This window comes from Anomalospiza imberbis, chromosome 23 (assembly GCF_031753505.1).
Source record: "Anomalospiza imberbis isolate Cuckoo-Finch-1a 21T00152 chromosome 23, ASM3175350v1, whole genome shotgun sequence".
NCBI classification, from domain to species: domain Eukaryota; kingdom Metazoa; phylum Chordata; class Aves; order Passeriformes; family Viduidae; genus Anomalospiza; species Anomalospiza imberbis.
The window spans coordinates 6,827,354-6,844,746 of NC_089703.1; the positions used below are offsets into that span (position 1 = coordinate 6,827,354).

A 17,393-nucleotide genomic window follows, 5' to 3' on the forward strand; every position below is an offset into this window, starting at 1 on the left:
ACCACAGGTCCCCAAGCAAGGGTCACCTGCCACCCCTCTGCCTTTGGGGACCCTGCCTGAGCAGCGAGGGAGCTGAGCTCTTCTCAGGCTCCAAAATCCCCCCCACGCTGCAGGGGCAACACCCAAAAACCGGGATTTGGGATGGGGCCAGGGCTGGGGCAGAGAAAACCTCACCCCCAGCACGCTCCATCCACCCAAAAACCGGGGTTTGGGATGGGGCCAGTGCTGGGGCAGAGATAATCCCACCCCAGCATGGTCTATGCACCCAAAAACTGGGATTTGGGATGGGGCCAGGGCTGGGGCAGAGATAACCCCACCCCCAGCACGCTCCGTCCCCCGGGCCCAGCTCCTGCCCGGCTCCTGGGAGACACCCGTGTGTTTTCCAGCGTTTATTCCCAAGCAGAGCTGCCCCAGCAGGAGCTGCACGCCCCAAAGCCGGGCTGCAGGAGCTGCCTGCCCTCCCCACAGCCTCAGGGAGCTCGGAGGCAGGCCTGGAGGATGGGATGTTCCCCGGGAAGGGGAGCAGCTGTGCCGGCAGGAGCCTGGCAGAAATACCTGCGTCCACACCCAAGGGTGGGATCTACTCAGCTGCACCAGGGATCAGATTAACAGCCAGACCTGGGGGGAAAGCCTCACATGCCCTGGATCACCACCTGCACCAGCCCTTCCCAAATCCTCACATCTCCCAGATCATCAACTCCACCAGCCCTTCCAAAATCTCACATCCCTCTGATAATCTCCTGCACCAGCCCTTCCCAAATCCTCACATCCCCCAGATCATCTCCAGCCTTTCCCAAATCCTCACATCTCCCAGATCATCAACTCCACCAGCCCTTCCAAAATCTCACATCCCTCTGATAATCTCCTGCACCAGCCCTTCCCAAATCCTCACATCCTCCTGATCATCTCCAGCCCTTCCCAAATCCTCACATCCCCCCAAACATCACCTGCCCCAGCCCTTCCCAAATCCTCACATCCCCCTGATCATCTCCAGCCCTTCCCAAATCCTCACATCCCCCAGATCATTACCAGCCCTTCCAAAATTTCACATCCCCCTGATCATCTCCTGCACCAGCCCTTCCCAATCCTCCCATTCCCAGATCCCCACCCAGATCTGGGATGGATCTGGGATGCTGCCGGGAGCAGCAGCAGCAGGTGGGAGCTGTCCTGGCCCACGCAGAGCCGCCCTCACAGCTCTGCTCCCACTTCCCCGCCACGGAAAAGTGGGGCAGGGAGCTGCCAATCCCGGGATCGTCCCCAAGGCAGCGAGGAGCCGCAGGAGGAGCCGAGCTGGCGGCCCCGGGAGCCCAGCTCTGCCCCGCTCAGGGACACCTACAGTTATTGAGGAAGAGCAGCACGGCGAATCCCAGCGTGGAGGTGGCCAGCAGGATGAGGCAGATGTTGCAGGGGATCATGAAGTAGCGCACCACCAGGGACACCTTGTGCTGGTACAGCCGGTCCCGCTCCAGGGCTCCCAGCGCCATGGGGTGCTGGCACGCGGTCATGCTCGGCTCTCACACCCCGCCCGCCGGCCAGCCAGCCCCGATGAGTCGCCACAAGGCTCACATGGATCCTTTTCCCCCCCCGTCCCCGGGCGTTTTTGGCAGCCTAAGTTTTCCCGGAGGTTCCCATCTCGGCTGGCAGCAGGATGGGGGCACCTTCAGGACTCTGTGCCCGGCGATGCCATGGCAGAGGCGCGGCCTCGGGGACAGCTCGGGGACAGCTCCAGCCGCTCCGGAGGCACAGGGACACTCAGCCAGCCCCCGAGGTGTCCATCCACGGCTGCCCGCAGAAAGCAAGCCAAAATCCCCAGAAAGCAAACCAAACTCCCAGCGCCGAGGGCTCCAAATCCGTGGCTGAGCCCACCAGGACAAGGACACGCTGGGGTGGGAATGGTGGGAATGTCACAGCGGGAGCAGCGCTGGGACAGGGACAGCGCCAGCACAGGAGCACTGCCAGGCTCGGGAATATCACTGTCCTCTGGGATATCCTCTGGGATCCTTCAGGATAATCGCTGAGATCCTCTAGGATATCCTCTGAAATCCTCTGGGATATCCACTCAGATCTTCTGGGATAACCGCTGGGATCCTCCGGGATATCCTCTCGGATCCACTCCGGCCTTGCTCCAGGCACACGGAGCTCCCTCCGCTGTCCAGCGGCTCCTCCAGGACACGTCCGGCAGCCTCTGACCCTCCGCAGGTCCTCACAGTCGGGAGCAGCCAAAATTCCGGGAGCAGCCAAAATTCCGGGGGCAGCCCAAGGATTCCGGGAGAAACCCAAAATTCTGGGAGCAGCCAAGATTCGGGAGCAGCCCAAGGATTCTCAGAGAAGCCCACAATTCCGGGAGCGGCCCATGGATTCCAGGAGCAGCCAAGACTCCGGGAGAAGCCCAAAATTCCGAGATCAGCCCAAGGATTCCAGGATCAGCCCCAGGATTCCAGGATGCAGCTCAGCCCGAGGCAGACGCTCCCTCTCGCCCTCCGAGGCTCCTCAGCTCCGCTCCAGCGCCATCCCCGCTCCCTCTCCGCCTCTCGCCAGGCGAGCCCGGCTCTCCAGCACCTTGCCAAGCCTCGGGCCAGCGGGAAGGGGCCCGGCTCGGCCCCGGCGGGGGCCAGCTGCCCGCCTCACGCCGCTCGGACATGCCGGTCCCTCCCGGGCGGAGCGCGGCTCCGCGCGGAGCCCGGCATGGAGCGCCTAGGAAGGATGGAGGGAGGCTGGGAGGGATGGAGGAAGGCTGGGAGGGATCGGAGGAGGCTGGGAGGGATCGGAGGAGGCTGGGAGGGAGGTGGATCCCTAATCCCGGTGGTCTCCGTGCGCCCCCCGCGCGGGGAAGCGGCCGCGCAGCATCAGACAAGGGAGCGGCAGCGCGGAGCGAGCCCGGAGCGCCCGGCGCACGCCCCGGAGCCTCCCCCCTTCCGTCCGCCCGCCCCTCGGCCCGACCCCGGCGAGGGGGGGGCACGGCGAGCCCCTCCGAGCGCTCGGCGGCCAACAAAGGGGAGCGGGGGCGCAGGGGCGCGGCGCAGACAAAGAGCGGGGGCGGCGGGGGTCGCGCAGCAGCCGCTCCCCCCCCCGCACAAGGCGTGGGCAGCGCAGGGCAGAGCGGGGGGACCCCCCAGGACCCCCGGGTGAGCAGGGAGGGGTGGGAGGGGGTGGAAGGGCTCTGCCCCTCCGCCCGCTGGAGGTGCCGGGAGGCGGAGGAAGGCTCGCACCTCTCTCGGCATCGCCCCCCGGAAAACCCCCAGAGCCACGGGAACAGCAGGGAAAAAAACCGGTTATTATTAATTTTTTTTTTTTTAGGACGTTATCGGCACGGATTGGCACAGCCTCCCCAAAACCAGCCGGGGAAAAGGAGCAGGGATTGAACTGCTGCATCCCTGCGGGCTCCCGGCTCTTCCTGCTTCCCTGCGGCCCGCGGGGATGGGAAAGGTGCCACCAGCAGAGCTGGGTGAAAGCCAGAGGGACGTGAAGGTCCAACAATGGGCTGAGAGCGCTGCCACAGCCCCAGGCAAGGATTGCTGGTGCCCCAAAGGCAAATCCAGGAGCTCACCGTGCTCTCCCTTTGGTGGAGGCTCTGCCAGGATGGCATTCCTGGCAAAACACGAACAGCGCGGCATTCCTGCCACTGCAATGGCGCTTTCAGGGCACCGGCACACGCTGGGTCCTTCCTCAGCCACCACAGCCGAGCTCTTCCTCACCAGGGAGGAACTGGGCAGCTCTGGAGGCTGCAAGAAAAGCCCTCAAGAGGAAGGAGCCGGGGTCACAGAGAACCTGGGCTGACCCCACGGCTCTGCCACGCCAGAGGCTGGGTTATCACCCAAAAAACGGGGCAGGCAGCACCCAGCAGCACCAGGAGGGATCCTCCAACCCCGCACAGGACAGACGGACACTGGGGAGGTGTGGGGAGGGCAGTGGGAAGCTCCAGGCAGAGCAGCTGCTCCGAGCTCCTCCGGTTTCCCCGAGCTCAGCAGCAGCAGGGAGGGAAGCTCAGCTTCCCCTGCAGCCTCCAGGAGCTTCCCCTCTCCCTCTGGGGTGTCGTGGCTCCACCGAGGCAGCTGTGGGGGCTGCTCAGAATTCCTGCTTCCCACGGGATTCCTGCTTCCCACTCCTCCAAAAGGCAATAGCTTGGGAGAGAAACCTTTGCCAGGGGCAGGTTCCCCTCCCAGCCCTTCCCAAGAATCCTTCCCTCACCTTGGCAGTGCACCTGCAGCCCGAGGGACACAAAGATTAAAGAATCCACCCACGCTCCCCTCCCACGGGGACACGTGGGGACACTGGGTGGTCCTTCAGCAGGGCACTCCTCCAGGAGCCTGCAGGTGCCTGGGGGATGGGCACAAGTTGCCCCCCAGCCACCCCACAAAGCCCCCCTGCTCCTCTCCGAGGGCTGGGAGCGTCCCAAGGTGCAATTCCAAGATGAAAAATAGAGAAAAGGGGAGGGGGGGAAACCCAAGTCACGTCCAGGAGATTGCTCCTCTTGAAACCTGACCCGCTCCCTGCATCCTTCTGCTGCTCCTGCATCCTTCCCATCCCAGCTCCTGCATCCTTCAGTGCCTTCTCCTTCATCCTTCTGCTGCTCCTGCATCCTTCCAATGCCTTCTCCTGCATCATTCCCATCCCAGCTCCTTCCATCATTCCCATCCCAGCTCCTTCCATCATTCCCACCCCAGCTCCTTCCATCCTTCAGTGCCTTCTCCTGCATCCTTCCAATGGTTTCTCTTCCATCATTCCTATCCCAGCTCCTTCCATCCTTCAGTGCCCTTCTCCTGCATCCTTCCAATGGTTTCTCTTCCATCCTTCCCACCCCAGCTCCTCCATCCTTCCCATCCCAGCCCCCGCCTGGCCCCTGCCCTGCTGTCACCACTCCGGGACCGTCCCTGTCCCCTCCTGCCGTCCCTGTCCCCTCCTGCCCGGCCCCCACCGCCCTGGGCAGGGTTTCAGGGCCAGCCCAGCAATCCAGGATAAGGCCAAGGCTTGGCTTTGAACAATTCCCGAGGGATTCGAGGTTTGCATCCTCCCGGTGCTGCTTTCACATGCAAATCAGCCGCGGCCCTTTCTGTCCCCTCCAGCCACTGCGGGGCCACTTTCAGGGGCAGCCTTTGTGTCCCCCAGTCGTGTTCCAGCTCCAGCACGGACAGACCGGCTCCTCATCCTCTTGGGAAACCCAAACCCCGTGCCCCCTGTGGGATTTGGGGTGGGACCCTGGCAATCTCAGGGTCCCTTTGCCCTGCGGTGACCCCGCACGACGTGGGGTGGCATTTCTGTCCACCAGTGTCCCTGTCCCCAGAGCCATCCAGCTGCCACATGGTGACAGTGACAGCAGGGACACCCCAAGTGCCACCTGCTCTCCTCGGCCAGCCAGGGACATCCAGCCCTTCCCTGGACACTTGGGATGTGTCCCTGGGGAATGAGGGGCCAGGCAGCAGGAGGACAGGAGGATCCAGCAAGAGGGTTTTTTTGCCAAGTAAAAAAGGCCAGAGAAACAAACAAAAAAAATAAAAAAGAAAATAAAAGGCCAGAAAATAATAAAAAAAATCCAATTAAAGAAAAAAAAAACCCAAACAAACCAAAAAAAAAAAAAAAAAACCCAAAAAAACCCAGAAAAGCCACCTTTGGCTCCAGAAGGGGCAGCTGGAAGAGCAAATCCAAGTATGCAGAGCCTGCCCAGTACCTGCTATTTGTCTCTGGTTGGAGCAGGGATGGATTCATCCTTCATCCCTCAGCACTGCCCATCATCCCCCTGCACCACAGCCTTCCTCCTCCTCCTCCTCGCCCTGGCAGCAGCCAGGCACCCAGGGGACAGCCAGCCCCAGAGAGGGACAGGAGGCACAAAGTCTCGCTGGTGACAGAGGAGGGAGGGACAAGGGACAGGTGGCCAAGTGAGCCCCCTCACGTGGTAAAAATCCATCACCTCCCGGCTAAACCACACGGTAAAAATCCATCATTTCCTGGCTAAACCCCATGGTAAAAATGCATAATCTCCCAGTTAAACCACACGGTAAAAATCCATCATCTCCTGGCTAAACCCCATGGTAAAAATCCATCATCTCCTGGCTAAACCACACGGTAAAAATCCATCATCTCCCAGTTAAACCCCATGGTAAAAACCCATAATCTCCCAGTTAAACCACACGGTAAAAATCCATAATCTCCCAGTTAAACCACATGGTAAAAATCCATCACCTCCTGGCTAAACCACATGGTAAAAATCCATCATCTCCCAGTTAAACCCCATGGTAAAAACCCATAATCTCCCAGTTAAACCCCACGGTAAAAACCCATCACCTCCCAGCTAAGCCCCATCCCCTGGCCGGAATTTCCCCTGGGAGTGTTCCTGCATCCCGGGCTCCGTGTGCCAGCCCAGAGCAGGTGGCACTGCTGGCTTCCTTTGTGTCACAGCCAGGCCAGGAGGTGGCAGGAGGGGCTGGGGACAGCTTGGCTGGGAGGGGAGGGCAGCAGGGAGGGGTTATCCCAAAATTCCTGCCAGGAGGCTCCAGCAGGACACGGTTCCACCCTTGGGAAGTGACAGCACCAGCAGCAGCCTCAGCCTCAATTCCTTCCCAGCTCCCAGCCCCAAAAACCTGAGCTGCTGCTTTGGGAGATGATTGACAGCTGTCAGTCACGCCCTCCTCCCCGAGCTGCAGCTCCTGCCAGGCTGATTCCCCGCCTGGCTCGCTTCCCGCTAATCCTTTTTGGCAGGGAGCTAATTGGGATTTATCTGACAGCACCCAGAGCCCGCAGCGCCGCTCTGCGCTTCCTCCGCCAGGCGGAGGAGGAGGAGGAGGAGGAGGAGGAGGAGGAGGAGGAGGGAGCCTGCGAAAGGCGTTCGCTCCTTCTCCCTTTCCCCATCCCCTCCCGCAGTTTTCCCGGCTAATTACCGGCGTTACGAGGAGCAGAAAGGCGGGGGAAGCGGGGATTTTAATTATTTCATTTAGCACTTGGCAGGACCCAGCTTGACTCCCCGCTGAGCAGCGCCTGGAAATGAAGAGCTTGGAAAGGCTTCTCCGCGGGAGAGGAGGGAGAGACGGGGCTGGCGTGTGCAGGGAGGGATGGGGATGTTCATTCACACCATCCCCAAGAAACATTCCCAAAAGGCATTCCCAGTCAGCACTGCCGCTCCGGGCAGCGCTGGATAAGGGCTGCCTCTTCTGAAAAAAAAAAAGGGTTTTTTCCCCACTGAAGATCCAACTCTGGACCACGCAGATGTGCTCAGGGATGGAAAGTCCCTGGAAAAGGGATGGAAAAGCTCCAGCATGGAGCGGGCCACACATCTGTGCCCGGGGACTCCAGGTCCCCCTCTCCCAGCCCAGCAGAGCCTGCTCTCCTTCTGTGCGGTCCCCAGTGAGACCCCACAAATCCCACCCAGCCTCGGGGGCGTTCTCATGGGTCTGCCCCGCCCCTAAATCCAGAAAAATCCCAGCGAGGTTCGCACGCAGGGCTTGGAGGGTGCGGAAGGACAAGGTGCTGTCCCAAAGGGAAGCTCGGGAAGCACCTCCGAGCTAAAGCCACGCAATTCCCGCTGTTCCAAGGACCCGGAGCATCCCCCTCACCTCAGCCTGCCCAAAGCCGAGCTGCTGCCCTGGGCACGGCTCCCACGGAGCGCTGGGACCCCATTCCCGGCCGGAACGCGCAGCTCCAGAGGATTTTCCAGAGCAAAGCAGCGAATCCGGGATTCCACAGCCTCGGCGGGCACCGCCTCCCCTTCCCCGGCTCCCGGGACCACCACAGGCGGGACAGGCGCTGGGAACAGCAGCCAGGAGGGGCGGGGATGGGGACAACCCCCAAGGGTGTCCCCTGTCTGGAATAACAGCCAGGACAGAGCAGGACGGTGATGGTGACACCCCCGAGGGTGTCCCCTGTCCCCAGCAGCAGCTAGGACAGAGCAGGGCGGTGCTGGTGACATCCCCGAGGGTTGCTGTTGGTGACACCCCCGAGGGTGTCCCCTGTCCCCAGCAGCAGCTAGGACAGAGCAGGGCGGTGCTGGTGACAACCCCCGAGGGTTGCTGTTGGTGACACCCCCGAGGGTGTCCCCTGTCCCCAGCAGCAGCTAGGACAGAGCAGGGCGGTGCTGGTGACATCCCCGAGGGTTGCTGTTGGTGACACCCCCCGAGGGTGTCCCCTGTCCCCTCGCGATGCTCCGGCAGCGCCAGGAGGGGAAGCGCAGCCGAGGTGGCCCCGCTGCTCCGCGGGCTCGCACCGCCACCTGCCGCCCTTCCCGAGCCTCTCCTGCCGCCAGGAATTGCGGCCGAGCCGCGGGGAGCTCCGGAGGGAGCGGGGCAGAGCCCGGAGCAGCTCCAGAGACCCGCACGGGAGGAGGGGACAAACAGGGGGACAAACGGGGACCTTTCCAACACTTCACCATCGCGCCCAGAGGGGCTCCAGGGCTGCGTGGGGCACAGCAAGGACATTCCCAGGAATCCAGACCCTTTTCCAGCTCTGGGAGAGCCAAGAGCAGCCAGCCCCAGCTCCTGTCCTGCCCCCACCGCAGTGGCACCCCCTGGCACCGGGCAGGGCAGGGCTCTCCCCCCGGGAAGCAGGCGGGATTCCCTGCCTGCCCGGGCAGCGGGAGGCTCGGGAAGCGGCAGCCAGCAGAGGATGCTGTGGGCTTGGAAAACTTCCCTGTGCTCCTCCCGCAGCCGCCAGCCTGCGGCTCCCCGGCCAGCTCGGAGTCCCCGAGTTCGGTGTCCCCGTGTCCCCTGGGGCGCGTTCCCAGCGGATCCCTCGGGATCAGCAGAGCCCAGCCCATGGAAGAGCACAGCCAGGCTAAGGAGGAAATCCGGCTTTACCCAGCTCCCTCCGCAGCTGGGGCTGGTTCAATCCCCTCAGCTCCTCTGGCAACGACGAGCAGCTGAGCTGGCACAGCTTTGTCCCACCCCACTCCACCCCAAAGAGCTGCTTTGGGGTCGGCAGTGATCCTAAAAGTCCTGGGGTGAGCAGCAAAGTGGGAAGAGGAGCAGTTCCAGCCCCAAATCTGGGGCACTCCTGCTTCAATCCCTTCTCCTCAGCTCCTCTGGCACCCAAGGGCAGAGCTGGCACAGCTTTGTCCCACCCCACCCCACTCCAAAAAGTGATCCTAAAAGTCCTGGGCAGTAAAGTGGGAAGAGGAGCAGTTCCAGCCCCAAATCTGGGGCATTCCTGGTTCAGTCCCTTCTCCTCAGCTCCTTTGGCAACCAAGCCCCATCCAGCCTGGCCCCGGACACTTCCAGGGATGGGGCAGTTTCTCTGGGCACCCTGTGCCAGCGTTTTGCCACCCTCGTTGTAAAAATTATTTTTTCTATCAAGTCTAAACCACCCTCCTCCAGCTTAAACCCATCCCTGCTTCTCCTCGCTTTTCCCTGGAATTCCCCAAGGAATTGCTGCACACCTGGAGCTTCCCAGCTCAGCCGGGACCAGGGCAGGAATTCCCTGGATCTGAGCAATGCCCCAACGCCCCCACCCCGAGCAGCCCAGTCCTCCCAGTTTGCCCCAGTGCGAGCTCAGAAAGCCCTGCCCGCCCTCCCAGGCCGCTGGTGAAGGTGAGAGGCTGAGGATGGAGAGGAAGATGAGCCAAGCACTACGTGAGGAGCCCTTAGATCACGGCTCCACACCCTGAGGGTGGGGACAAACCCGGAGAGGGACCAGGGGACAGCCAGGAGCTCCCCAAACCGTGATCTAACAGCAATGGGGGCCGCGCAGGTGGCAGCACGCTGGCGAGGCTCCCATTGCTCCAGCACATCCCGAGGGATGAGGATGACAGGGACTAAGCCAGCTAGGCTGATGGATGGAGAAAATGGGAATTTTGGGGTGTTTTTTGGCGTGACAGCCCCACCACTTACCGGCGAGAAGCTTCCTATGTTCTTTAGAAAGCAGGGGAGGAGAAAAAGGAGAGAAGAAATCGAGTTAGAAGCAGGAAAACAGGAGCAGCCCCCAAGCTTTCCTCCTCCCCGAGCCCCCTCTGCCACCTGGGGCACTTCCAGGTGTCTCTCCCAGGCTGGATCCTGCCCCACATCGAGGCCGGGCTCCCAGATAAAGGAATTCTTTATCCCTGTTCCCAGCGATCCAAATCTCACGGGTAAGCAGCAGGAGGAAGTCCCAGGGAACAGAGCTGGGTGCCTTTCCCACCTGCAGCAGGTCCTGGAAGGGAATCCAAGGCCAAGGATTGGCCACAGATTCTCCTCAGCTCCTCTGGCACCCGAGGGCAGAGCTGGCACAGCTTTGTCCCACCTCAAGCCACCCCAAAGAGCTGCTTTGGGGTCGGCAGTGAACCTCAGAGTCCTGGGGTGAGCAGCAAAGTGGGAAGAGGAGCAGTTCCAGCCCCAAATCCCCAAATCTGGGGCACTCCTGCTTCAATCCCTTCTCCTCAGCTCCTCTGGCACCCGAGGGCAGAGCTGGCACAGCTTTGTCCCACCCCACTCCACCCCAAAAAGCTGCTTTGGGGTCGGCAGTGAACCTCAGAGTCCTGGGGTGAGCACAGGAGCTTGAGAGTGGGAAGAACGCACGTGGCCCAGAGCCCGCTGGGGAGGAGCGGGGACAGAGGGACAGCAGGACTGGCACTGCCACCTCTGCTTCCAACACAGGAACGGGCTGAGCTGATCCCAGAAATCCCAGCTCTTCCTCAATGAACCCTCCTTCCAGGAGCCCATCCCCACCTTCCAGGCACATGGATTGAGCTCCGTTGGAGCGGCACAAGGAGCTCCCAAACCCGCAGGCAGCCGGATCCTGCTGATCCCGATGATCCCACAGATGGCAACAGCAAATCCTACCCGGAAAAACCAGGGGGAAACACCCCCAGGACACCAAACCAGAGCCAAGCGCAGCACAAAGCCCAGCAGGAGCATCCCAGCAGTGGCTGCCCTGGATTTGATCTTCAGGATCTGATCCACGAGGAGCTGGCACTCAGGGAGATCCTGGGGAATATCCCAGGCACAGCCAAAAGCTCAGAACTTCCACGAATCCCCTTAAATCCCACAGATTTTCTGCTCCGAGCGATGATTTTCTGAAACCAGGCGATGCTCAGGGGCTGCACCTGGAGCTGCCACGGCTTCAGGCGTTCCCCTCTCCCAGGCCAGCCTGATCCAGAGGCATCACCTGGATGTGTGATCACCTGGAAGTGCTCCCCTGGGCCGGGAGCACTTTTGGGGTTGAGGGGAGCAGGGCATGGAAGGAGCTCCCAGAAGCGAGGAGAGGAGGTGCAGGGTTAATTAACAGCTGAGCATTTTAACAGCCCTGCCCAGCCCAGGGTTAATTAACAGCTGAGCATTTTAACAGCCCTGCCCAGCCCGGGCTGGCCCTCAGGGAAGTGGGGAACTCCTGGGATCCTCGTGGAAGCCGGAGCTGTCACCCAGCCTGGGGAGCTCCCGGGTGACAGCCAAGCCTTGGCCTGGAGGGGACGGAGGGGACCCTAAATGCCACCCCATTCCTTGGGGACTCCGCTCTCCCAGGGCGGGTCTGGGGCACTTCCAGGAGCCAGGGCTCCTCTGGGAGGGCATTTCACCCCTGGCAGGGAGGAGCTGCCCCCAGGGCTACCAGGGGACACCAGGGTGACAAGGAGGGACAGAGCAGGGCTGGCTGCTGGGGGTCTTGGGGACATTACCGGGAGTACCTGCCCCCAGGGGTGTGGTGGCATGCCAGGGGACACCAGGGAGACAACAGGAGCCAGGGAGGGGACAGCAGGGCTGGCTGCTGTGGGTTTTGGGGACATTCCTCATTGCTGGGGGGTGTCAGGCCACTCTGTCACCTCGGGGACAGTGGCACAGTGCCAGCAGCTGCCGCCCCGTGCTCGGTGCCACATCAGGGCCGTCACCCCTGTGCCTGGCACGGGAGCTGCTGCCACCAGCCCTGGCACTCCCTGGTGTCCCCTGGCACGCCACCACACCCCTGAGGGCAGCCTGGACGTGCCCGGGACAAGGGACACGGGACAAGTGGCACGGGACAAGTGGCACAGGACACGGGACAAGTGGCACAGGACATGGGATAAGTGGCATGGGACAAGTGACACAGGACAGGGGACATGGGACAAGGGACACGTGCCCAAGGCCAGCAGGGAGGAGCTGTGCCAGAGGGACACGGGACAGTTCCATGCCCCGGCATTCCCAAACTTCCCCCAGGCCCATCCCACGGGGCTGTGGTGGCCCCAGGGCTCGGTGCTGGGTGACAAAGTGTCAATGCCACCTCCCAGCCCAAACAGTTGGGAATCTGCTCCCCAGATCCAGGGGAATCCAGCACAGAGAGGAGACGGAGCTGCCCAGCCAGGAGCCCACGGAATTCCCTCTGGGAATGGGAACTGAGCCCTGGGACAGGACGTGAGGGGCAAACCCCAAACCTGCCCGGCTGGGAGTGAGGGGCAGGCGGGGAAGAGGGTCGGGGTGCTCTGGGAGAGCTGCTGGCGCTGCTTTAGGGGCAGGGAACCTGATCCCACAGGGGTTAAAAGGGCTTTGGGATGCCCCTCGGCCACACTGGACACTTGACCACAAGCCAAGGGCAGCTCATGGGGACACCAGACCATCCCACATCCATCCACGGCTCTGGATGGACACTCCAGCCCCTCCCCACACAATTCCTGTCCATCCTGCAGCCAAATCCATCCAGATCTCCCTCAGGAGACCTCACAGCCAGCCTGGACACCTGACCCCATGGAGCCACAGGCCAAGGATGACTCCAGACCTCTCCTGTGCTCGGCCAGATCCACCCACAGCTCCAGATGGACATCCCAGCCCCTGCCCACACAATTCCTGTCCATCCTGCAGCCAAATCCATCCAGATCTCCCTCAGGAGACCTCACAGCCAGCCTGGACACCTGACCCCATGGAGCCACAGGCCAAGGATGACTCCTGGAGACTCCAGACCTCTCCTGTGCTCGGCCACATCCACCCTCAGCTCCGGATGGACACTCCAGCCCCTTCCCACACAATTCCCATCCATCCCACAGCTCCCCGTTCCTCAGAGACCCCCCAGCCCAGCCCCAGCCCAGCAGGGCTCCCACATTCCCCTCTGATTTCCAGAACAAAAGTGCAACTGAGCCGAGCCTGCCCCTCCTTTCAACCCCTGCAGAATTCTCCCGGCTTTGATTTTCCTCTTCGGGGAGCCGCAGCTCCGTGGGGCAGCTGCGAACACCAAGGAGAGGGAGAAGAAGTTTGTTTTAGTGCGGATTAAACAAAACAAAACCCGAAAGGAGAGCGGGAGGCTTCGCTCCAAGGTCAGCGGAACGTTTCCCCGGGCAGGAGGAGCGGGGAATATTCCTGGGAAGCGAGGCAGGGCGGGAGGATGGTGCTGGGATTCCCTGCTGGAACAAAGCCGCCTGTCCTGGTTTGAAGCTGCAGTTGTGTTTCCTGGGGGTCTGCGGTACAGGAGAGACTCCCCTCTCCCTTGATGAACTAAGATTTGATTATCTGAAAAGTAGGAACTTGATCAAGAATTCCCAGTTGTGTCTCACTGTGTTTTAGTAGAAATTAAGTGGGGGGGGAAGAGGAATGTTTTAGAAAGTTTTCACCCTGAATTCTGTGTGTTCCTTTCATTGTCGTTGCAGAATAATAAAGCTTTTTCCTTTGTTTTTAAGCTTAAGCCTGCTCAGCTCTGTTCCTGATCATTTGAAAAGTGTATTTTCATGGGAACACCAGCACTGTGGGTCAAACCACGACACCGCCCTTCCCGGCTTCCCCCTTCCCTCCTGAGGCACCCAGGACGCGCCTGTGACTCACTGCTGCCGTCTGGGACGGGTGGCACTGCTGGCAAGCCACGTGTGGCCTGGCCAAGCCACCCTGGAGCTGCTCCTGAGTCACTGCCGGGGTTTATCCCAGGGCAAAGCTCAGCCGGGCACGTTGGTCCCTGGGAAAAGCCTGCCCGGAGATCCCAGCCCGGAAAGGAGCCACTGGAAGTGGCAGGAGGTGCCATTCCCGGGTGTCCCGAGGAGGGGGAGCTGCTGCCTTCCAGGGAATGGCATGGGGGTGGGTGCTGGGCACCTGGGAGTGCCCAGAACCAGGACAAGGGCTGGGAAAAGTCGGGATGGGCACCAGCAGCTCCCGGCAATGTCACCTTGCGATCCCTCTGAGAGTTTCTGCCTTTTCCTGGCCAGCGAGTTCAGGAATTTTCTGAAGTCTGGGGCGCGCTTCTTTAATTACACACTAATTAGGCGCGTTGCAGCCCGCTCTCAAAGCCAGTTCCATCTTCTGGCAGCACATCAGCACCGAGCACCGACCCTGCCTCCCTGCAGAGCCGGGATTTTGGGACTGGGAGCTGGAGATTTTGGGATCGGGAGCTGGAGATTTTGGGATTGGGAGCTGGAGATTTTGGGATTGGGAGCTGGAGATTTTGGGATTGGGAGCTGGAGATTTTGGGATCGGGAGCTGGAGATTTTGGGATTGGAGCTGGAGATTTTGGGATTGGGAGCTGGAGATTTTGGGATTGGGAGCTGGAGATTTTGGGATTGGGAACTGGAGATTTTGGGATGGGGAGCTCGAGATTTTGGGATTGGGAGCTCGGGAGCATCCCCAGAGCCCCGTCAGGACGGAGGGAGAGGAAGAGGCCGGGACTGCCCCACCTTCCTCCCTTCCCGAGCTCTGCAAGGCCCCGAAACACCGCCAGGATTGAAAGCAGATGTGTAGGAAGTGTCTCATTAGCGGTAATTGCTTCGCGAGGATTTGAGGTTTCCCCTCTCTGCCACCACCACCAAAAACACGCCCTGGGTCCGGGACAAAGTGGGGGGGAAAAAAACCCCTCGAGGCAGAGTTTGTGCTGCACAAACGTTTGGGACTGAAGGCAGGGAAAGTTTATTCAGCCGGGGCTGGCAGCAGGCTGAGGGATCTGAAACCATCCCGGCAGATTAAGCTGGAAAAACTCCGCCTAAATCCCACTTTCCTGCCTCACCGCGGCCAAATGAGTCGTGAAATGGGCTCACAGCTCAGTCCCTGGCACCCTCCCGGCCTCCAGAGAGGGAAAACAGGCACGGGACACTCCAGGAGCTCCTTCCCCACACCTGGGACATTCCAGGAGCTGCTTCCCCACAGCTCGGGGCTGCTCCGGGGCCGTGGCAGTGGCTCCAGGCATCCCTGACCCATCCCTGGGTTCCAAAGTTTTCCTTGGTTTGGATCGGGCAAATCCAAGAGCTCAGGGCAGGCAGGTCCTGGCAGGGAACAGGCTCGGAGCAGGGAGGTTTCAGAGTTTGCTGGGTGAGATCCAAGACCTCCCCACGGCCCCGTGGTATCCAGAGCCAATCTTCCCCTGTGCTGCACAAGTTTCCCACGCCAGGTGCGATTTTCCACCTGTTCCCAAATCGCCTCTTTGTTCTCGGGCTGAATTCCCACTCCTTGGCATCAAACCGCCACAGAATTCCCAATTTATGGCATGGATCTCCACACCAGTGCTGGGCTGGAGCCCCCCTCGGGGAGCAGATCAGAGCCACCCCGCTGTCCCCAGCGCCGGATCCATCCCCTCAATGGGGCTGAGCTGTCCCCAGCCCTGCTGAGGGGTCTGGGGGTGATTCCAGACAGAAAATCCCGGGAAGCAGCTCCCTGCATCCCAAACCCCGCCAGAATCCTGCTGCGGGCACAGCAGCGAGCCGGGAGCGCACAGGGCTGAACCAGCCCTTTGTCACTTTGTCACTTTGTCACAACACCCCTGTGACAAAGCGTCCCCAGCGCCACTCCCGACACCGGGACGGGACCCCAGTCCCACACAGGGCACGGTGCCAGCCGCGGGGCCGCTCTGTCCCCGTTTCCTCCCGCGGCCCTGGGGACAAAGGCGCCTTTGCTGTCACCCCCCCGGGTGGGGACACGGCAATGGCGGCTCAAAGGAGGAGCCGCAGCCGCTGGATTTGCGGTGGGAGCAGCACCCCCGGAGCCCGCAGAGCTGCGGGGCTCCTCGGGCTCCTCCTCCAGTGGCCCGTGGCGGGCGGTGTCCCCTGTCCCCTGCGGTGGGCAGTGTCCCCCTGCGACAGGGGACAGTATCCCCTGTCCCCTGCAGTGGGTGGTGCCCCCTGTCCCCTGTGGGGGCGGTGTCCCCTGTCCCCTGGGTGTCCCCTTTGGCGGGTGGTGCCCCCTGTCCCCTGTGGGGGCGGTGTCCCCTGTCCCCTGTCCCCTGTGGCGGGTGGTGTCCCCTGTCCCCCGTGGGGGCGGTGTCCCCTGTCCCCTGCAGTGGGTGGTGCCCCCTGTCCCCTGTGGGGGCGGTGTCCCCTGTCCCCTGGGTGTCCCCTGTGGTGGGCGGTGTCCCCTGTCCCCTGTGGCGGGTGGTGTTCCCTGTCCCCTGTGGCGGGTGGTGTCCCCTGTCCCCTGTGGCGGGTGGTGTCCCCTGTCCCCCGTGGGGGCGGTGTCCCCTGTCCCCTGTGGTGGGTGGTGCCCCCTGTCCCCCGTGGGGGTGGTGTCCCCTGTCCCCTGTGGCGGGTGGTGTCCCCTGTCCCCAGCGGTGTCCCCCGTCCCCAGCGCAGCCCCCGGCGCTCGCACAAAGGCCGCTTCTGTGGGAGCCCGGCGCTGTTTTCCGGGAAGGGAGCCAGGGCTGGCAGCTCCCGGCAGCGGGAATCAAAGCCCCGTTTGTGCTGCCGAGCCCCCGAGCAGCGCTGGGGCACCCGCGCGGGGAGGCAAGGCCAGAGCAGCCTGCTGGGGACAGCGACAGCCCCGCGCGCAGATGGGGACAGCGGGACAGGAGCCAGCCTTGTCCGAGGAAAAGCTGTGCCACGGGCACGGGCGGGCTCCGGGATCCCGACAAAGCCTTCCCTTCCCAGGGCAGGAACTGGGATTGGATCCAGGATGGATCCCTGCTCCACCATTCTAACATGGACACCCCCAAATCCCTCCTAGATCAGCTGCCCCGGGGAATTCTGTGAGGCCACAGGCTGGTTATCCCACAGGGACAGAGCCATGGGCTCCAGGATCCCAAAAACCCCTTCCCTTCCCAGGGCAGGAACTGGGAATGGATCCAGGATGGATCCCTGCTCCACCATTCTAACATGGACACCCCCAAATCCCTCCTGGATCAGCTGCCCCGGGGAATTCTGTGAGCCCACATTCCCAGCCTGGATCCCACAGGCTGGGGCTCAGGTGTGAGGTTATCCCACGGGGACAGAGCCATGGGCTCCAGGATCCCAAAAACCCCTTCCCTTCCCAGGGCAGGAACTGGGAATGGATCCAGGATGGATCCCTGCTCCACCATTCTAACGTGGACACCCCCAAATCCCTCCTGGATCAGCTCCCCCGGGGAATTCTGTGAGCCCACATTCCCAGCCTGGATCTCAAAGAAACAGAGCCATGGGAGGGCTCCAGGATCCCAAAAACCCCTTCTCTTCCCAGGGCAGGAACTGGGAATGATGTCCCAGGCCAGGATTCATCCCTGCTCCCACCATTCCAGCACGGAGACCCCCAAATCCCTCCTGCTGCTGGCACAGATCTGGTGATGCTAAAACGGAGTGGGATCAGCTCCCACCCGGAATTCTG

At 61.9% G+C, this 17,393-nt stretch overlaps 1 protein-coding gene across 1 annotated transcript in view; it reads right to left on the reverse strand.

The window, feature by feature from the left end:
- AGRN (agrin) overlaps positions 1–17,393 on the reverse strand; it is a 108,457-nt gene that overhangs the window by 72,026 nt on the left and 19,038 nt on the right. Inside the window, 1 exon segment of the mRNA XM_068171647.1 lies at positions 9,810–9,830. Coding sequence (XP_068027748.1) covers positions 9,810–9,830 — 21 coding nt within the window.